At 53.9% G+C, this 21,068-nt stretch overlaps 2 protein-coding genes across 2 annotated transcripts; one reads left to right on the top strand and one right to left on the bottom strand.

The window, feature by feature from the left end:
• Window positions 1–1,905: 1,905 nt before the first annotated feature.
• On the top strand, window positions 1,906–6,385 carry Prss50 (serine protease 50). The gene is made up of 6 exons (XM_046436605.1): window positions 1,906–2,008; window positions 2,085–2,246; window positions 3,597–3,759; window positions 4,739–5,019; window positions 5,544–5,710; window positions 6,149–6,385. The coding sequence occupies exons 1-6, from the start codon at window positions 1,906–1,908 to the stop codon at window positions 6,383–6,385; spliced, it is 1,113 nt and encodes a 370-aa protein (XP_046292561.1).
• Window positions 6,386–7,680: 1,295 nt separating this feature from the next.
• Tmie (transmembrane inner ear) lies at window positions 7,681–17,052 on the bottom strand. The gene is made up of 4 exons (XM_046437195.2): window positions 16,615–17,052; window positions 12,588–12,705; window positions 9,195–9,344; window positions 7,681–8,901 (listed from the first exon to the last, which is right to left on the bottom strand). Exons 1-4 carry the CDS (start codon window positions 16,711–16,713, stop codon window positions 8,801–8,803), a joined length of 468 nt encoding a protein of 155 aa, XP_046293151.1. The 5' UTR covers window positions 16,714–17,052; the 3' UTR covers window positions 7,681–8,800.
• Window positions 17,053–21,068: the final 4,016 nt, after the last annotated feature.

Here is a 21,068-nt window from a genome sequence, read left to right as displayed (position 1 = left end):
ACTCCTGCGGCTGCCCTCCCTCCTCTCTACTCTGCCCTGGGGAAGAAGTGGAGACCAAAAGTTGAATAAGACATCATCATTGAGTGACTTTGGGGGAGAACCCTAGACCTACTATTCCTTTAAAGCTGTTCAATGAATGGGCTGGGGTGGTGGCTCAGTGGTAAAGCGCTTGCCTAGCATGCATGAGGCACTGGGTTCTATCCTCAGCACCACATAAAAAAAAAAAAAAAAAAAAAAAAAAAAAAAAAAAGCTGTTCAATGAAGATGCTCTTGAACTTGGAGCCACTGAGTTTGCCTCTTCTTGCCTTTGACCAGAGTCCTCTAGAACCTTCCTCACCAGTAGCAGGCCTGGTTGTCCTCTATCAAACTGTGCCTTTCCTGAAAGCCTCATCCCGTGTCTGTCTTATGCTGGCTGAATGACTTTGGCATGACGGTTCCCCTCTTTTGGCTGAAGTTTTCTCCTCTGCCACATAGGGGCTGGAACCACTGCTTAGTCACCCCAGTACCCCTCCATCCTGAGGCCCTCCCCTGGGTCAATAAGAAGAATTTTCTCTTAGGCCTTCCTATGAAGGCTGGCTTCTTCCCCAGAAAAAGTGGCCAGATCACAGACCTGTGCTTGTGGACAGTGCTCTGGAACCCGCCGGCCTCTCCCACTCCTTATGTCCCCCTACAGGTCTGCACAACTTGACCAGGTCCTCCCTCCCTCCCTGGCAGGAGTGGGTGATGACAGAAGAGTGCGTGGTAGGATGAATGTGTTAAGTGATTGTGTGAGTTTCTGAGCTGCTTCAGTAACCTCCATCAGACTCCAGATAGCAGGAAACTGGCTCAAACTAGCCAGCAGGAGAGGAGAGGGCCCTGTGCTCTGTGAGGTAGCAGGGGCCCTTCAAACCCTGCTGGCCTCACATGCAGAACAGCCAGCCACCTTTCCCCTCAGGGAACCAGAGGGCATTCGCTGTCTTTTCAGATTGAAGTCCCACCAGTGCGGGATCCGAGGAGGTCTCCCGAAGGGAAAAGGGGACCTCACTCAGCCCTGACAGGTTCTTGACTTATAGCATAGAAAGGAATTTCAGGACATGTGAATAGAGGCATAGGCCTGGGGAGTGAAGGTGGGTGTTCATGGGGCTTTTAGATTTAAAGCTACAGTCCCTCTTTCCTTCCCTTTCTACTTGTCCTTAGGTCTTCTATCCTACCTCAGGAACAATGCACGGGCTGCTCAGGTGCCTCCCATGTCTGCAGGCCCTGACACACGTAGAAAGTCCTGGCTTGATTAAGCTTTTACCTTGACTTCTATTAGTCTGGAGTTTCCCAATAGCTTTGAACCAAAGCTTCTCCTCGGATCCCCAACATTACTTAAAGGTATTACCCATCTGCATCACTGAACCACCAAACCTTTACCAGATTCCAACAAAGTGACCGTGCTCCCACTGTGGTCTAATGGCCAACGTCACTCCTCTGTGGAAGGACTCTTTACTTGGGTCACTTTCCTCTACAGGTGAATCTGTGAAGTAGGAGTCTTGCTGAGGAGGTAAGAGTTGCTAAAAATGATGCACTTTAAAAATCACTATTTAAACCATACGGATCTGCTTAATCGTGCTGCCCTAGGGCAAAGGCCCCCTGCAATTAATTACCAGGCAGGAGGGAAAGTAGGCTTTTGGAGCTCCTGGACGCCACCCCCCCCCCCCCCAGGGATGTGCGTTCTATCTCAATGGACACCAAGAAGTCAGGTGGAGCGACTCTAGCCTAGCGCTGCAAGGAAGGCAGGCGAGGGTCTGAGGAGGGCGGAGGTGAAAACTGGGAGCCAGGGCAGGGATCCCTGGGGTGCGTCGCGGCGCCGGGGTGGTGTCTGCCGAGCCGACTGGGGGCGCCATCGGAAGAGGAGCCCGTGGAGCGTCGCTGCCATCCGGGATGCAGCCCTGGTGGTGGACGGCGGCGGGCTGGCAGGAACCCCAGGACCTCCGCGCGCTGCTCCTGCTCCTGCTGCTTCAGCTGCTGTCCCCGCAACTGGCGGGTGAGGGGACCTCGGTCTCCCCCGGCTCGCCAGCCGCCGGCTGCCCCGCCGCCTCTCACCCGCTCTCTCCCCGCAGGCTGCTCACGTGCAGAGGAGCCGCCAGGGGCGCCGTTCTCCAGTGCCTTGAGCGACCCGGGCACCCCCAGCACCTCCAGCACCCCCAACCCCACGAACGGGTCTCAACTTCCACCGCAGAGCACGACGGCTTCCAGCACCCAACCCCAGGTGCTGCCGCCGAGTGAGTACTGTGCGCTCCCGCTGGTCAACTTTGGCCCACGGGGCTGAAGGGACAGGGGAGGAAGAGACCCGGAGGAGTGGAGCAGAACGACCTCCTCCGCAAGTATTTGTTGAGAAAGTACTGTGGCCAAACCTTTGGTCCTGTCCTCGCAGGTCTCCCTGCTGGTGCTGTGGGGCAAGGCACCCAGGCCCCATGCCACCAGCTGGCTGTGGGGCAGGTGCCCACCCTTGCTCCAAGTCCTGTCCCAGCCTGACCCTGACTTGGGCTCCCAGCCTGGACCTCAGTGGCCTGCAAGCACAGCTTGGGTGGGGGAACTGTGTGAGCCTTCCCGTGGAGTCCCAGGACACATGTGTAGATGTTCCTCTAAGCAGTGGTCTTTAGCTGAGAACAATTAAACTGGGGCTAAGAGCATTCACTTCAACCACCTCAGAAAGTCTCCCAAAAGACACCGTGCTGTATTCTGTACAGTGCATGCCCACAGTCACTTTCCTGTGTTATCCTTTAGGAATGCTGTTCAGGACTAGGGGGGTGGAACTCAGTGGAGCAGCCTTGACTAGCATGTGCAAAGCCCTGGGTTCCATCCCCAGTGCTGCAAATAAATCATAACTAAATAAAAATGCTGGTCGTGGCCCATTTACCTTGATTTCACAATCCACTGATCTATGTGGAGTGGGACTCCTGGATGCTGGATATGTTCATTTCAATTTAAAACAAAACAACGTTTCCAAAGTGTCTGCAGCAATTGGCTCTCCCACCTGCAGTCCGGGAGCATTCTATGGAAATCATCCTGAGGGACACTCAACGTTACAGATATCTGATTTTTGCCAGGCGCATGTGCAGAGAGCAGAACCTCATTGTGCCTTCAGTCTGCATTTCCTTGGGCATCAAGAGGCTGAGCAGCTCCTGTGCTCCTGTACCCCTGGGCTTTGCTCCTCAGGCTGTGCCTCTTCATGCACACTGCCTGTTTTTCCGTTGGATTACTCACCTTTCTTTGGATGCATCACAGCAGGGGGTCCCCAGAGAAGGGAAGAGAGTTCATCTTGGCCAAAGTAGAGGAAGGGTGAAGGTGGAGACAGAAACACAAACAAGTTTTGAAGGATTTGCCTGGGGCTGAGGGGTACAACAGGCTGGTTGGCTGGGGTGCTCTAAGGCCTGGCTATGGGAACAGGAAGAAGGTTAACTGGGCAGTACTGAGGCTGGAGACCCAGTCCATCATGGACAGCATTTATTCCAAGGTGAGAAATGAAAAGGAGAACTGTGGGCCAGAGCCTGGGGAGGTAGTGGGGAGGGCAGGTGCATGGGCTGGGGCTGGGAAGTCTATTCCTCATCAGGCTCTCTCTTTCTCCTCAGTCTGTGGCTTCTCCTATGAACAGGACCCCACCCTCAGGGACCCAGAGGCCATGACTCGGCGGTGGCCATGGATGGTCAGTGTGAGGGCCAATGGTATACATGTCTGTTCGGGCACCCTCATTGCCTCCCGATGGGTCCTGGCCGTGGCCCACTGCCTGACTCAGTGAGTTGGGGCCCAGGCGGGTGGGTCGAGAGGCACTGGAGTGCTGGGGACCTGGTCATCTGCCTGGTCTGTTTGTTAGTGGGGACAGTGTTCTTTGTGGAACCCACAGTTCCAGCCTCACCCTCACTCACCCTGGTTCCAATCAAGTGAGGGTTGAGTCCTGCAGAATCTTTTCTAGGGGCCAGTCTTTGGAGAGTCCCCTCACCTGGGCCCTTATTCCTGTACAGTCATTCCTCAGGGAATAGAGGCTCAGGGGCCATTTTTCTGGCTTCCTACCTCTCCTCCATTGGGAAGAAGGTCCTAGGTCTTGCACCCCCACAATTTGCTCCCACTTGTTCGATCCTCCCTTCCATCGACCAGTGGACACTCCTCTGAGCCAGGCCCTGGCCTAGGCACTGGAGGCAGAGAGGGGATGAATCATTCCTCCCAGTTAGTGGGAAGACAGGCAAGGGGATAGATACTCACAGGGGAGTGTGGCTGGTATGGAGACGAAAGAGTGGGTATGTTGGGGTCCTGGGACCAGGAGAGCAGCCTGGGGGTACCATCTGGGCTGTGAAGACTGACCAGTGGACACCCGTGCTCCAGGTCTCAGGGCCATCATAGGGACTCCAAGAGGTGTGCCAGAGAAGGCAGCCTGGAGCCAAGCCAAGCCAGTTACACAGGGTCTGTGTCACCTGCCAGGCTGTATTGTATTGGAAAGAGCTCAGAGTCTGGAAGCAGAGAAAACGGGGTCCACATCCCAGCTCTAACACTTCTAGGCTGGGCAGCCTTGATCAAATCACTGGGCTTCTCTGGGCCTGTTTTCTCTTCCATAAAATGCTCCCAGTACCCTCCTCATATCTGTTGTGAGAAGTGGTCTCAGGGGGCTCAAATCAAGTGTGCATCCTGCCTGGATTTGCTCAGAAGGCAAGAGTGGCAGGGCTAGAGGCTGGGGCTGGTACCTGGAGCTGATGGCAGGCTCCCTTCATGGTTCCTATAGGCATGATAACTATACAGTGATGGTGGGGAGTCCGTGGATTGACCAGATTACGCCCAGTAGCTCCAACATCCTGGTGCTCCAGGTCATTGTGCACAGAAGGTTCCGGTCCAAGCGGTACTGGTCCTGGATTGGCCAAGCTAACAACATTGGCCTCCTCAAGCTTCAGAAGAAGCTCAAGTACAACAAGTATGTCAGGCCCGTCTGCCTGCCTGGCCTGGACTATGCGCTGGAGGAAAGTTCCCTCTGCACTGTGACGGGCTGGGGCTCTCCCCAGGTTAATGGTGAGTCAGCTCCCTAGACCATGGTGGGGTGTGAGAGAGGACCTGGGTACAGACCACAGATGAACATTTCTGGGGCACCTTCTCAAAGGAGCCCACTGCCCCAGGGACTTTCCTTTGGGTTCTCATTTCTGATGTGTCCTTCCCCTTTGAGAGTCTAGGCAGTGAATTTATCACTGCCACTTGGGCCTCAATGGATGCGGTTTTCCTTTGAACCCTCAGGCCTAGTTCTTTTCTATTTCAGAAAGTAAACAGAACTTTCTTAATGGACTTGGGTTGGACTCTGCAGGGATCAAGGCCAGATTGGGGGATCAGCCTGTTCCAGGGTCTCTGGGTCTGGCTACTCTTGGGAAATGCTAGCTAGAGGGGCAGCTGGGCTGTGCCCAGGGAAATCTCAGTGCCTACTGTGTGCCAAACAGAAAAGTCTAGGGGGAAGGGATGGGAAGGAGCCAAGAGAGGATGGAGACAGAGCTGGTTGTAGTGGGCAGCAGCAAAGCAACCCAGCCTGAAAGCGGCCTGTCCCACAGGCTCGGGGCCCCAGTTCCAGATAATTCAGGAGAAGGAAGTTGTCATTCTGAACAGCAAGGAGTGCGATGCCTTCTACCACAGCTTCTCCAGAATCCCCTCTCTGGTTCAAATCATCAACTCCCAGATGATTTGTGTCAAGGATGGCAGCAGAGAGAATTTCTGCTATGTGAGCACCTCTGCCCCTTGCTCAACCTCCCCAGGGGCACTGGCAGGAGGCTTGGGGTGGGGGGCAGGACCTGAGGGGCACAGAGAAGAGAGAGGAGGGGAAGGGTGAGCAGGGAGAAGGGAAGGGGTATGAGAAGATGGTAGGGGGGAGGGGGATGGAGGACAGGTGGAGGATGGAGATGGAGGACCTGGTCGAGTGCGGATGGAGATGAGAGAAGGGGGTGGGGAGTGGGGAGGTGGATAGCAGGTGTTTAAGAGGTGAGGGATGAAAACCTTTGAGGAGGGTTCCTCAGTCTGGAACACTTCTCAGCTGTGTTGCACTGGGGGTGCTGAGGAGAGGACCTGGTATGCGGGACCCTGAGCTGGGTCCTGTCTCCCTCAATCATTGCCTGGCCTCCCTGACCCTTTTTTACTTCCCCCCTTCTACTCCTCCCTGCAGGAGACAACTGGCGAACCCTTGGTCTGCTCTTTGGAGGGCACGTGGTACCTGGTGGGAATGACGAGCTGGGGCCCGGGCTGCAATAAGAGCGAGGCCCCACCCATCTTCCTGAAAGTCTCCGCCTACCAGGCCTGGATCTGGGACAGCCTCATGGGGAAGTCCCTGGCCCTGCCCACCCCATCCAGAGCCCTGCTGCTGGTTCTGCCACTGCCCCTCAGCCTCCTTGCCACTCTGTGACACTCCGTGGCTCCCCTGGGTGCACCCCCCTCACCCAGCCCCCTTCCTCCCCTCCATGTCCAGAATGTACTGGACAGGTGCAGCTGTCAGTCCCCAAGGTGGAGTAGAGACAGGTGCTCTATTAAACACGTTTCCATATCTCATCTTCCCTGGCCTCTGAGGGCCTTATCTTGTGCCTGCTCTAGTGGGACACAGGTGGGCTAGATGGTATGGGGTTGAAGACTCTGGGAAATTGGTACTGACAAGTGCAGAGCCCACAGGAATCTGCCTTCCAAGGTTTGAGGGTGGCCTCTGAAGAAAGTGGGCAGGAGCAGTGATATTGGGGTTAAACAATGGAAAGCCTAAAAATGCATTGCCCAGGCTAAAACTGGGCTTAGGAACCCCCTCTAGTGTGAGGGTGCCTCTCTGCCTGGGCTGGAGGTGAAGGTGTTCATCCTGTGATACAGCAGTGGGAGTCAGGCTCTGCTTGGCTTTGGCTGTTTTCTGGCCAAACACACCCTTACATTGTTCTAAAGACCCATAGTGCATTGACCCTCCAGCCCTGTCCCCTGCCTTGAGATAGAGGCCAGTGCCCATGGGATCAGATGTTATCCCCTTCAGCATGCCATGCCTTTTTATAAAAGATTGGCAGAAGGCCCAGCTCAGAGGTAGGGCTAATGCACAACCCCCAGGCTTCACCAGACTTTGAGTGATGCCTGCCTCTGGATTTCCATTGCCTTGCCATACAGGGGCAGCCTGGCCCATATGAGGAGAATGACCATTGCTAGCCCTCCTGTATGAAAAGCCCGTAGGCTGAGCCCTGAAGGCAGAGGCTAGCTAAATGTAGCCATCTGGTGGCAGAGTGCTCAGCTTCCCGGGAGCCTTCTGCCATCTCTGTCCCCTCACTGCTCCTGAGACCCCATGCACCTTACTTGTATCGGCCTGGATTGCTCTCCTCCTTGTAGGATGATGACCTGGTCCAGACCAGGAGCGTGGACCTGTGACTCTCCAGCATAAGCTCAGACCATCAGAGGCCTATTGAAAGCCCTGGGGATGTAGTGGAGCAACACTGGGGCATCCTTGTCAACCCAGCACCTGGTGAAGCAAACACCTCCCCTCGCCAGTCCCAAGGGGGTGGGCTTGGGTGGCTGCAGCTTCCCCCTTGGCCTCTGGGCCATCTTTATCTCACCTTGATTCAGTCTGGGAGAAGGGTTAGGGAGGAACTTCAGCCTGGCCTGAGCCATCTATTATTTCCACCCTCTGCACAGGTGCCCCAGGGAAGGGGCCTCCTGAGGGGCCGTCGAAGGAGCAGTGTGCCATGCCTGCACCTGAGAAGGCGCTTAGCTTTATTTACAGATTGTTGCTGTCTGCTTTTTCAGCAGGCTGCCCAGCTCCAAAACCTCCTCGGGTGTCTCCTTAGTTTCCAAGGTCAGCTCTGAGAGCCTCAGTCTGATGTTTGCTGCCATCTATGCCTCCTCTTCCCAAGGAGTTAGTCCTCAGGTGGTGTTTGGGTCCTTGTGTTCTGGTCAGAGATGTTTCCTCTAGTGGTGGGGCGAGGTCAAAGAAGAGGCTGGGTGCTGTTCTACTCAGCAGGTGGAATACTGGTTGTAACCCTCTTGTGATTGCCTGGGGCCCCAAAACCTCCTACCATGGATAGGCAAAGAAGAGGTCCCACAATAGCTTAGTGTCCACTTTGTCTTCTCCCATGTTCCCTGGTTCCCTAGGCTGAGGCCCCAGCTTTCTTCCCTGATCTCTGGCCCATTGGCCTCAGCCCCCTGCATCTCTGTCCCACCCTGCAGTCCCCAGCCTGGAGGGGGCTGAACCCCTGGGCTTCACGGAGCCTCTTAACAGCCTCATTTCCATCACGTGGAAAACCAGTGGATCCCATGGTCCTGAGCTTGGTATCTGCTGGGCTGGGGTGGTTCTGCTTCCGGGCCACCTAAGTCCCCCAGGTCAGAACCCTACCAGGCTTGGGGCAGTTTGCTTGCCCCGAGGCTGCTGCCTGGCTCTGCACCTCCCCCAGTAGTGCCACCCCCTGTCCTCAGTCAGCCACTCCCCAACCCATTCAGTTCAGCTATCCCCTCCTGGAAATATACCTCATGTCCCTTTACTTCTTCATAGCCACAGCTACCCCTGGCAGAAAGGGTGGGACAAAGGCCAATCTAGGTAAAGAGAACAGTGAGGCCACTCTGCATCTGCAGGACAGTAGCCCACTGAGAGTGCCCGTGTGCATGGGGAAAAAGGAGGGGACTGCAGGATGGGAGACCCCACACCTGTGTAGTCTCGTCCCTGCTCCTGTTGGGCCATGAGAATGTGGCCATGACCTCGGCTTCCCCATCTGATTACAGACTCTGTGGTCCATGTATGAGCTCCGCGTTTTAAGATGCATGGGTCCTGACTTGGGCATGCGCTCCAGGGCCTGCCAGGATACCCTCCTCATTTCTCTCCTTTCTTCTTCTTGGCCTCTTTCTTCTCGTCCTCCTCGACCTTGATGGCCACTGTGTCCACACTGTCCTTCTTCTTCTTTTTCTTCTCCTCTGTAGGTGGGAACAGGTGGGGTGGCAGTGGGTGGCCAGGCCCGGGGCGCCTTTGAGAAGAAGGGCCCAGGGCCTCCTTCCCCCCACCCTGTCCTTCCTTCTTCCTTTGGAACCTCTCCTTTGTGAAATGGTCTCTTTGTTTTAGTCATCTCAATCTGAACAATTTCTGTGCTCTGGGAGAGGGCAGGTCCCCCTCCCTGAGCCTAATGTGGGTGGAGGGAAGTCAGGGTGACTCCAGGCAGGAGCACTGAGGAGATAGGGTAGCAACTGGGCCTGGGCTGGGGCCTACTCACCTCCAGGGATTTCTGTGAGCTCATTGAGGGGTGGCACAGTCTCCAGCTTGTCCGTGTACATCTTGGCTGCCTTTCGCTGCAGGTACCTGGCTTCAATCTCCTTCCGGGTCCGTGGTACGCGGCAATTGAAGACACAGCACAAGGTGATAACTGTAGGGAGGAGAGAACAGGCCTGGTGGGGGCGGAGCCTCAGACATCCAAGGAGGGGTACCCAGACTTTGGCCAGCCTCCATCTACCTTTGCGTGTCTTAACCCAGGAGACTCCAGCAGGAGGCTCAGCGTCATGATAAAAGCCCAGTGGAGCCCAGGGTTCCCAGGTGGCCTCCCGAGCAGAGCTGACTTCATGCAGTTACATGAGGCCCACGCTTAGAAATGCCCATGCTTGGCTTAATGCTCTATCGGCAAATTCTTAACTTTTGAATAAGGAGCTTTGGGTACTTCATTTTGTACTGATCCCATAAATTACGTAGTTGGTCTGTTCTGAGGGTCTTTCTGGCTAGACAGAGTACTGAAGAGAAGTCAGGGCTACATGGAGACTCAAGCCATGGCCCATCCTGCCTCTGCATCCCAGGCCTTGAGGCTGCCTCCTGTGCCTACTAGGTTTTCCTCCCCAGGCTTCTGAGAGCGGAGCCAGAATTCCCTCAGACACTGAGGACATGGCTGCATCCTCCTCAGCCACGCTGAGGAGAAGTGGGGCCCCTGCTGGCTGGAAAGGGAACTGGTAAGAGGGCCCAGACCCTGCCCAGGGCGTTCACCTTAGACCAAGTTAATCCAGGAGTGGTTTTCCGGCTGAGGGCAGCTGCACCCACGCTAGTTGGGTCAGGGCATGGAGCTGGCCTGTCTAGTGATGGGCAGGGCAGGCGAGGGCTGCCAGGACCTAGCTGGACTGAGTTTATTTTTGTAAGGCCCCCACAGTCTGACCACCTTGGCCCCAGCCCCAGGGGAGGGGATGGAAATGGTTCCTATTATAAATCAGTTGACCAGACAGAACTTCCTGGCAGACTACTGGGTGTGTGTGTGGGGGGGGGGGGGATAGAAGGGCCCAGGCAGGACAAGCCAGGCCCATTTTGGAGAAATGGATCAGACCTATGTAACCTGGGCTGGAAAACCTTCTGGGGTCATCTTGTGCAACCAAGGCAGTGTCCCTTCAGCCAACTATTATGGTCTCGCTGGTATCATCCAGCCTCACAGAATGAGAGAGGAAAAAAACAAAATGGATGAACAAATGGGATGGTCCTAAAGTCTGTTTCTGGGGACAGGACTGGGCTCCTGAATGAATGGATTGGGGGCTCAATAATATCCAGGCATACACTGGAGGTGAGGAACTGTGGCATGAGGGCCTCCGCAGTGGGTCTCCATGGGTAGACCTGAGCAGACAGCAGAACTTTTTTACCCAAAGAGCTACTCAAAGAGCCATGCTCTTGTCTTCTCCAGACCCCTTTGGGCATGCTCTGTTGGTTCCCCATCTTAACTCTACTGGCTTGGGTTACCTTTCCTAGCTACCCCACCAGGCACCCCTCAGGACCAACCCCACTCTGGCTCCATGGAGGCTGGTTCCAGGCTCTGGGAGCCGGGGCTTCAGAGGGAACTTGGCAGCCAGTTGCTGGCAGACAAGTGGACCTCACACCCTGCTCTTCTCTCCAGGCCTGCCCCACCCAGCTTGGTCTGGTGCTTCTCTTAAAAGAGGAGAAACAAAGTAGTTTGGGTTGAGTTCCAGGGCCCAGGCAGGGATTTGGGATACAATTTCAGGGGCTAGGGAGAACCTTCTCTCCCTCTGGGGTTCTAGAGGTCATGCTCCATTATCAGCTGCCTGGGCCTAAGGAGACTAGAAAGCAGGGAAGATATTTCCTCCCCACTCACGAGAGCTGTACAGCAGAGGGTAACATGTGCTGATCTTCTGCTCAGGGGCCTTCAGGACTCTCCCTCACCCTTTCTAGGACCTGGGCTTGGGGGAAGGGATATCTGTGTGGTTGATGTCCTAGTGTCTCTTTGAGTGTGATGTTGCACAATTTTCTTTCCACCAGGCTCCACAGTTCCCTTATCCTGCCCTCTGGGGCATCCCAGAGCGGCTCCCTCCACCTGCATCTACTGCTCCTGGGCCTCCTCAAGGCAGATGCCTCTTTGTGCTAAGTTTGGTCTCCCTCTCTGGATACCTGGGCTCAGGCTGCAGGCACACCTATTGGTCTATGGGGTCTCTACTAAGCTGCCTGACTGATCCTCAGCCCAGCTGGGAGCAACATGCAGCCACTTACTCAGATCAGGGAGGAGAGAATATTTGCTATCTGGAGGGTAATTTTGGTGCCAGGAGAAGCAGATGCAAATCAGATGTCATGCCTTCCTTGGAGCCCTTCACATCTGGATGGGCTCTCCATGGTCTCCTGCCCTCCAGAGACCTCCTTTGGGGAAAGCTCTGACTAGAACTTAAATGCAGCTTTAGCCTCTTCACCCAGGGTTCACTCAGTAGATGTCCCATAGGGGTTATCTGAGACCCAGCATGGGTCCATACTTCCACAAGCCTCTGCTCATACCATCTCCTCTGCATGGAATGCCTTTCCAGCTGTCCCACCTGGCAAATGCCCACCAGGCCTCCCTCTGGTCTGCAGCTCAGAGGACCCTCCTCTATGAGTCTGCAGGGGGAGTGGGCCTCCTCTCCCTTTACTGTTTGCAAATACCCGCTACCCCATGCATTGGCTCTGTGGGAACCTCCGTCAGATTCTGCTTTGTGCCTGGCACACTCTCCCACCTGGCCTGCATTTCATGCAATTTGCTGCCCACCCTCCCAAGTTCCAGACCCTCATTCCAGGAGGAGGACTGAAGGGAGCATGCCAAGCCTCTCTGGCTGTGACTTTGCATCAAGAAGTGCCCAGACCCCAGGAGAGGAAAGGGCCTCCTGCTTTGACTAGAGATGGGAGGGTGTGAGTCATTCCGGGAAATGGTATTTGACCAGGCAGGATTTGAAGTTTGGGATCCACATCTGCTAGGCGTCTGGGGAACCTCTGGTGGAGGTTGGCCTTGCTGGGGCCCCTGGGTGTGGGCCCTTTAAGCTGGCCAAACTGCAGGAAAAGCATCAGGAGGCCAGCCATAGGGGAAAATGACACGTCCTCGATTCACTGGAGCTCCCTGTAATTATTGTAATTGCTGTGTGGCTGCCTCCCTGGGTCCAGCAGAAATCTTTGGGTCACCACTGGCCCGTCAGCCCTCCATGGGGACTTTGTGTGGATCAGGAGGTGCCAGAAACCACAGCGGGCCTCCTGTGGGTGCCTGGCTTGCTTGCACTGCCCGGAATTGCTGCTCTGAGCCTGAGGGGTGGTGCTGGAGGGGCTGGGGTGCTGGGGCAGGGGAAGCTGTGCTCCTACTGTGGTGTGGTAGAGAGGGCAGGGAGCAGTTACTCACTGATGCACAGTACGAAGAGTGAAAAGATGCCCACCACGTGCCACAGGCGCATGTCCCAGAACACCACCGTCTCCTTGGTCAGTGGGGGTGGTTTGGGCTTGGGGGGTGCCGTGCTAGGCTGCGGGTCAGGAGAGAGAGGAGTGAGCCAGGCAGAAGTCATAGACTGTATGGGGCCAAGAGAGGCCCAGGTGTCAGCCATGCATATCAGAAGCCCCTAAAATCAGGTGTCTTAGATATTCACCATCAATACCTTAGACCGTGGGAAATTCCATACTTAGAACAACACAACAGAGTCCCAGGCTATGGTGCCTGGGTCTTGGAGTGGGAGGGTGGTTGATGCTTGGGGAAACCAAGGCCTAAAGGAACAAATGCAGCCAGCCTGTCCTTGCCAGGTTCAAGGCCTCTTCAGGCACCTCCTACTATCCAGTTGGAGGCCTCCCACAGGCAGCTGGGGTCTCAGGACCAAGGCCAGAGCCTAGACCAGGCCTGTATTTCACTTTGAATTGGCTTCCTTCTCCTGTCTTTCCAGTGGAGCTGAATCAGGGCTCTACTGCTCTGCCACCTCACCAGGATCCCCACTAGGTGTCCCCATACAGTTGCCTGTGCTACTGGGAGTCACTAACCAGAAGGCTCACCAGAGAGGACTAGATATGTAAATTGTCTGTAATGCAGTAGTGACACCTGGAGGCCAAAAGATGTAAGCACAGCTTAGCAGAATACAGCCAGTCACCTCCCATCTTCTCAGTGTGACAGCACCCTGCACGGAGGGTCTGGGGACATGACTGCCCTACGGTCTAGGGGACACTACCCTATCCTGGGTTTCTAGAGGACACAGTCTTATCCCAGAGTACAGGTGGACATGATCCTTTTCCAGGTGTCTAAGGAACGTGACCCTACCCTGGGTATCTTGAGGGTACATGATCTTGTCCTGGGTATCTAGGGGACATGGCCCTGCCCTAGGTGACTTAAAGGGACGTGACCTTGTCCTGTGTGTCTAGGGGATATGGCCCTCACCTGGGTGTCGTGAGGGTACATGACCTTGTCCTGGGTGTCTAGGGGACATGGCTCTCTCTTGGGTGTCTTAAAGGGCTATGACTTTGTCCTTGATATCTAGAAGACATGGCCCTGCCCTGGGTGTCTTGAGGGGTATGATGTTGTTCTGTATGTCTAGGGGGACATGGCCCTGCCCTGAACGTCTTGAGGGATGTGACCTTATCCTTTGTGTCTAGGGTACATGGATCTGTCCTGGGTGTCTTGAGGAATATGAATTTGTCCAGTGTGTTTAGAGGATATGACCCTGCCCTGGGTGTCTTGAGGGATGTGATGTTCTCCTGGATGTCTAGAGAACATAACCTTGCTCTGGGTGTCTTGAGGGGACATGACTTTGTCCAGTGTGTCTAATGATGACCCTGCTCTAGGCATCTTGAAGGGATAGGACTCTGTCCTGGGTGACCAGGGGACACAGCCCTGCCCTGTGCAATCTGAGCAAAACCTGTCCCGACTAGAAAGGGATATATATGACCATATCTCTGCCAACAGTTTGGCTGAGGGGCAAGAGTAAGGATCATGGCTTAGAGGGAGAGAGGACTCTGGGGCATCTGTGTGATATACTGTCCCCTGATTAACCCAATAAAGACAGACTTGAGGACTCCCTTTGGGCTCTCTGGGAAGGAAAGACAATCTATCACTCAACCACCCATTGACTCTTCCCCCAACCCCAACCACAAATGTGGATTGGGCACCTACCATTAGCCAAGCACTCCCTCACCTAATGAACACCACCCTTTGGCATGGGTGGGAGCCACTTGGAGAGGATCAGCAGGCTGTGATCCTCTGGTAACCCAGAGGTTGTGGGCCTGAGATTGTACCTGATCCCTGTTTTTTTTTTTTTTTTTTGCCCTTGCCAGGTTGAACTGAGGTGGGGGCTGTCTTTCCTCTGGCCCTCAGTTTCTCTACCTGTAATTGGTGTGGGGTAGTTCCAGAAGTCTCTGGGGGAACTCTCTCTACCTAACCTGATGGTAAAGATAACAAGAAGATTCCACTCCTCCACATCATCCCCTGGATGTAGGTATGAGGTCAGACAAATGCTTGAATTGGAGACCATGTGTGGGTACAGGGCACGTGTGTGGCTGGAGCACATGTGGGTATGGTCAGGCTCATCTCTGTGGCATCAGGGTCAGGGTCTTGGCAATGGCAGTGTTCCCAATATCTAAGGTCTGATGTGTTGACTTGGCTGAGCTGTATGACTGGAGGACCCAGAAGGACAGAGTCAAGTTCCCAGATTCTGAGTCAAGGCAGCGAAGAGCTCAACTCCCACATATCCTCACCCCAGCCTTGATGTGGGTGGATCTGGGCTTACACTCTCTGCACTGGGGTCTTGGGCAGAGGGTAGCAGGTAATAGCCAGGCATCGCCACATGGCAAGCCCTACTGAGGGTCTGAATTGAAGCCTGAAGGCCCTGCCTCCCTCAGAACCTCCCAGCCTGATGAGATGATGCCTGCAGGAATGGGGTGGGTGGTGACATAGACTTCAGCCCTGCACATCTCTCAAGTGCTTCCCTGGAGGGATAGGCTAGGCTTTGCTTGGGTTGTAGGCAGATGGATTCCAAATGCAATTTCCTTTGATGAGCGGGAAGAAGAGTTCCTAGAGGTGGGGAAGAAGAGTCCTTGTTTCAGAACTGACTTGATCCCTGCCCCAGCCTTCTGACTGCACCCTGGCCAGCTCAATTTCGATACTGGGGCTTTAGGGTAGCTGATAAGGGGCCATGGTGTGCTTAATGGGGCTCAAGCCAGCCTGGCTCCTCTTACAGAGACACTGGAGCTGACACCCGACTCTAGCAGGCTTCTTGGTCATACCTCCTAATCAGCAGCAGGTACGGCTGCTCTGGGTGATATCTCTGTCCCCATGCCCCCCCCCCATCATCCAGTTCAGGTCGGGTCCTTTCAGATCCCTATCCTGTCCTTCCTATCCCATCCTGTCCCCTAACACCTCCCTCAGGTCCTTCCCCGGGGGGCCTCTCTCACCCTCCGATGTTTGGTCTTTCTGTCCCCTCCAGGCTGCCCTGTGCGCACAGGCTCCATCCCTAGCTCCTCCCTGGCTGTGAGTTAGCTCTCCCTAATCTTGGGTCTTCTCTATCTGGCCTCAAGCTCCAGAATTCTAGGTCTGCTTTGCCATCTCCCTTTCTGGCTCCCCTTCCAAGCTCTGCAGGAATGGGGTACAGAGGAGACCAGAGAGGCTGCAGACTCCAGCCAGACTCCTAAACCAACCACCCCCAGCCATCCCCTTTCCTCTTCCTGGGCTATCTCAGCAAGTGCTCTCAGCTCTCCCATAATGTGCCCCCTTCTAATTTATTTCCAAACCAGAATTCATCATGACCTGCTCTCCCTCAGAAACCTTCTGTAGCTCCCCATTATCACCAGGACCCAGTCTGATCCCCGAGTTCCTAGGCACTACCTGCCCCTTCCCTCCTGAGCTTAGTGTTGTACATGGCTGCTCACAGAGGGTCTCCTCATCCTGCTGCCACCACCCTCCAGCTTGGAATGCCTTCATCTCCTTCCCAAGCCTATGCCTCCCCCAAGAGTCCCTGGAGGATTTCTAAAGCAGAGGCTGTTTCCTTTAGAATACCCTAAATTCAGGGTCTGAATCGCCCCACCAAACTAGAGGTCAAGGAAACCTAGGGCCAGGTGTATGCACCCCCCCCCACCAGGAGTTCACAGATGGGAAGATAGGGCTGTGTTCCCTGTGACACTGGGCAGGGCTGTGTCCCCAGCTGGATTAGGAATCCCTCAGATTAGGGTGAGACTCCCCTATCAGACTGATGTTCAGGAATTCAGAGGCCAGTGACCTCCCGAGTGAGGGCCCCCAAGTGAGGGCTGAGTCTCCCTCAAAGTCTGGCAGCCATCGGGGTGGGGCGATCCACCCATTAGGCCAGGTCTCCTAGGGCAAGAGAGATGGATAAAATCACCACCCCGCACCCCATCCCTGCACGGTGACGGCCCCCCGTGCCCTCCGCGATGCTGTGCCTCACCTCCACCAGCTGCCCGGCGACCCCCGAGAGGCAAAAGCCCAGCGCGGCGCCGCCCATCGCCCAGAGGGGCCCCGCGCCTCGCCGCCGCCGCCCCGCCATCTCCTCCCGCCGCGCGAGCTCCGCTGCAGATCCGGGAGCGAGTGGCAGCGCGGAGATGCCCGGTGACCGCCCCCCGGACAGCCGGCGCTTGGGGACCTTGGCGGCGAGCTCTGGCCACCCCGGGCATCATTTATTCATCGTTGGCGTCAGGTTCCTGGGCGGCAGCCCGCACCGTCATTGTGAAGGGGAGGGGAGAGGAGTGGGGGGGAGACCAGACTCCAGACCCCACAACCCGACCCTGAAGTGGGGGTGTAGGGGAAGCGGGGAGAGGGAGGAGAACAGGCTGAGAGCCCATCCTTAATCAACAGGTGTTCCGGCCCTTTCCCATTTGGCCTCAGTTTCTCCATCTGGTCAGGGGGAGGGACAGGAATCTGCTGATCTACTAGGCCCTTCCCATTCTGACGTTCTTGATTTGAAAAAAAAACATACTGGACTTGGGTTGGGGGGGGCAAAGCGGGCATGTTGCCATGGTGACAGGCACTCAGGGATGTCCTGGGCTTTCTGGGCTGGCTTCCTGCCCAGAGGCAGCTCTGGTCACCCTGGACACCAGAGCTGGAGGAGAGAATGGAGAGCAGGGGATGGCATGGTCAGAGCCACCAGCTGCTGGTGCAGTGGAAGGTTCTGGAAGGAATCAGTACCTTATATCCCACAGATTAGGGTGGGCTACCCCTGGAAGGGCTGGAGGGCCATTGTCTAACCATGGTTGACTTACAGCTTCTGCCCCAGCTAGATCCTTGACTCTGACTTTAAACCTTGACCCTGACCCCCCACTGAAGTTAGCCCACACTGCACTCTGGTTCTGATCCCACACTGGGCCCTGACAACTCAGTGGTAGAGGGAGGTTCTGAGGAGCTGTGGAGTCCTGGGGGAGAGGAGTAGGGAGTCCTGGAGTGGGGAGACTCCTCCTCACCCTTCCTCCTTTTTCTTTCCATTACTATTTATCTCCTGCCTACTTGGTTCTAGGAGAAGCAGCTCAGGTCTCTTATCATCAAGGACACCAGTGCAGACCTGCCTAGGCCAGGGGAGAGAGGGGGCTGGTTCCCCTCAGCAAGGCCTGCCCTCACAACTGGGGACTATGTGCACCCAGAGTCTCTTGGGGCTTCACTCTAGGAGTGCCATAGATGGAGGATGCTAGTGTTAGAGTTATTGCTGTCACTTATATGGTGTACCATATAAAAACCAAACAATTCCTGGTTCAACCAATGCTTGGATGTTTTGGTTGTTTCCAATTCTCCAACACAAGTTTCAACAGGGAGCAGAGGGTCAACAGCAGACATCTGTATGTCAGGACTTGTAGATGAAAGGACAGGCAGGAAAATGGACAGCTGGCCCAGGGGACCTATTGAGGAGACCCTTAACAATGGGTGAAAAGTCTGGGGGACAGAGTGGGCTGGGCTACTCCACCCAAATCAGGCAAACCCTGGCCAAAACAAACAGGAATTCCTCTGAAGCCCAAATTACTGGTGACAGCTCTCTGGCCCCCACTTCTTCAGGCCATCAGCCACAGGCCAGGCTAGGGAAAGTCAGCCAAGGAGGTCACCCTTGGGGCATAGGTTCAGAGAGGCTGAATTGGGTCAGGATTAAGTGAGCCTGTCTGTGGCACTGGGCAAACCATTACTCTTCTCTGCCTCTGTTTCCTCATCTGTGAAATATGGAGGACAAGACCCATCGCAGGACTCATGTGAGGATGACATGAACTCCTGAATTCACTCTCCTTGGTGGGACACACAGCTCTCTGCAGTTTACAGGGTTCCCATTTGCATTTGCAGTTCAGGGAGAGGTGTTAACAGTTTTCTCTGTCCATCAGGAAGTAGGGCAAGCCAGTAAAGAAATCTGAACAGGAATACAATCATGTGTGATCCTGCTGTTCCCAGAGATGTCACTGTTCCTTGTAGATTCCACTTCTCTGCAGGGTCTGGAACCTGTGTTATCACAGTGTGTTATCTCATAAGCCTTTGTTCCAAAGCTTTTGGGAGGGGGCAGGGGTTGTACTGGGAATTGAACCCAGTAACACTCGATCATTAAGTCACATCCTCAGCTCTTTTTTTAAATTTCTTTAAAAAATTTTTTTTTAATTGTAAATGGATCTTTTTATTATTATTATTTATATGTGGTGCTGAGGATCAAATCCAGGCAAGTGCTCTACCACTGAGCCACAACTCCAGCCCCATTCTTTCTTTTTTAAATTTTGAGACAGGACCTTGCAAAATTACTTGAGTCTGTCTGGCTTTGAACTTGTGATCTTCCTGCCTCAACTTCCTGCATCACTGGGATTACAGGCATGCGCTACTGTGCGTGGCTGTATTTGAAGCTTTTTACCCAACACAAGCACCCCGGATCGCTTGTCCCAGCGTATGCGCATGCACACAGAATCAAATATAATATTATCGCATAGGCTTCAAAGTCAAACTGACTTCTGAAAGCCTTGTTATGGTTTTAAGCTTTAATAACCTTAGACATAAAGCTAAGAATTTATAAGAAACCATTTGAAAGTTTAATTATTTAAATTTCCTTTTTCTTTTTGCCCCAAGAAGGCAAAAGTTGTCAAAAAAAATTGTAAAAGTTATTCAGAGTTCACAAAATCTAATTAACATAATGAAAATTTAAATAATTCCAAATTACGTTTCTTGCAAATTCATGGCTTTATTCTTCACAATTTCTGAAGGTATTAACTTTAAAACTGCACCAAGATTTCTGGGAAAGATTACACAGCTGTGAACTCTCAGTGAAGCTTAACCTGGAACGAGGCCTCTGCTCTGAGCCCTCTGAGCGTCAACCCTTATATATAACATAGGTATAATTACAGCACCTTGGCACCTGCATATCATAAGCCTTTGGAGGATGCTAGTGTTATGATTATTGCTATCACTTATATGGTGTACCATATAAAAACCAAACAATTCCTGGTTTAACCAATGCTTGGATATTTTGGTTGTTTCCAATTCTCCAATATTAAATATGTTGAATAAACTTCCTAAAGTTTAAAGCTAAAGTCTTTGAGGGATTTTCAGCATTTGATGTGATTATTAGTGTCCTCTGTTTTCTTATGAAGAATTAAGCCCAGAGAGGAGCTGGGCCCTGTCTGAGTTCAACAGGAGATTGGGCCTTCATCTCAGTCTTCTGCCTCTAACACAAAGCTCTGCCTACTTCCCTGGGCTGTTCTGTTCTGTTCTTTTTTTTTTTTTTTTTTTTGTTCTTTTTAAAAAATGCCCCAGAACCCAACCCCTAGTTGAGTCCATCAAGTCTAGGGAGGGAAAGCTCTGGATCCCAGATTCCCCAGCCTGGTTCCCAGAAGACAGTGTCCCCTCCCTAGAACACAGTGTCCCCTCCATACATGGTGATATGAATATTGGCCTGCATGATATGCGCGGCCTTCCTGTACTATTTTTAGCTCATGTGGGTTTCCTGCAGTGACCCATTCCAGCCTCCAGGGCCTCTGATTTGGAAGCTCTGGGCAAGGCAGTGGGTAGTGACCAGGGAACCCAAGTAAATAGTTCTCTCCTGGAGCCTGAAACCCCTGGGATGGAGGTTGATTTCTAGGGAAGATGTGGGTAGTCACAGAGGCATGCTGGGATCCAGGGCATCATGGACTCAGCCTGGGATAGGGGTTGGAGATGGATGGCCTAGGCCTGTGACATAGGGGCTGGGGCCTGCTGAGAGGTGGCTGCCTCTGTACTTGTTGGCCCAGGGCCTGGCCCAGAATAGCTCTGAGGCTGAACTGGGCCAGGTCTGGATCAAACCTGCATGCTCATGAGCTTATGCTTGTGTGTCAAGAACCTAACATACAGGAGAGTGCCTGCATAGTGCACATAGCTCTGCCTGTTTTGGGGTGTTAGTCTCTGTGTCTCCAGAATCATAGGCACCACTGATACATGCATGTGTGTCCTCTAAAGCAGTCAGTTTCAGTCTGTGTCATTGTAGATGAACACATGATTTGTACACGTGTGCCCATAAATGGAGCTGCCACTACAGAGTTGGGCAGCACAGCAGTTTGCCAGTGGATTTAGCAGTGGATGGGTCCACATGGCACCACATCCCCTGACTGTGGAATTGTGTGTGTGTGAACATCTGTGAGGGGATAGGCAGAGGCACTGTGTTGAAAGGGGCCACAGGCAGGTAGACCCAGTGGAGCCTGTCTTGGGGCTCACAGGCCTTGTCTGGCCCCAAGCCAAGGATGAACTTGGAGAGACTGGTTAAGTCTTGCCCCTCTTGGCAGATGATAACAGTGGGTTTGCAATGCCTGTGAGATTGCCCAGGAAGTTGAGGAAGACTGGTCTCCAGTCCAGGGCTCAGCCTTCCAATCTCCCTATGTGGCTGAACAGGAAGTCTACACTCTGAGGAGGAAGCTGAGAGAG

The sequence above is a fragment of the Marmota monax genome, unplaced genomic scaffold (genome assembly GCF_021218885.2).
Source record: "Marmota monax isolate L192 unplaced genomic scaffold, Marmota_monax_Labrador192_F-V1.1 WCK01_AAM20220418_F8-fsc00021, whole genome shotgun sequence".
In the NCBI taxonomy this organism is placed as follows: Eukaryota; Metazoa; Chordata; class Mammalia; order Rodentia; family Sciuridae; genus Marmota; species Marmota monax.
This window is presented reverse-complemented; position numbering and strand designations above follow the sequence as displayed.

What these genes read in the sequence shown, in the direction of transcription:
- Tmie (XM_046437195.2), bottom strand. Translation starts at nt 16,713, where the DNA reads ATGGCGGGGCGGCGGCGGCGAGGCGCGGGGCCCCTCTGGGCGATGGGC. An exon ending in TCGCCGGGCAGCTGGTGGAG is followed by an intron (nt 12,706 to 16,614) that starts GTGAGGCACAGC and finishes CCTGACCCGCAG; the next exon opens with CCTAGCACGGCACCCCCCAA. An exon ending in GCTCACAGAAATCCCTGGAG is followed by an intron (nt 8,902 to 9,194) that starts GTGAGTAGGCCC and finishes TCCCACCTACAG; the next exon opens with AGGAGAAGAAAAAGAAGAAG.
- Prss50 (XM_046436605.1), top strand. Translation starts at nt 1,906, where the DNA reads ATGCAGCCCTGGTGGTGGACGGCGGCGGGCTGGCAGGAACCCCAGGAC. An exon ending in GCTGTCCCCGCAACTGGCGG is followed by an intron (nt 2,009 to 2,084) that starts GTGAGGGGACCT and finishes CTCTCCCCGCAG; the next exon opens with GCTGCTCACGTGCAGAGGAG. An exon ending in GCAGAGAGAATTTCTGCTAT is followed by an intron (nt 5,711 to 6,148) that starts GTGAGCACCTCT and finishes TCCTCCCTGCAG; the next exon opens with GAGACAACTGGCGAACCCTT.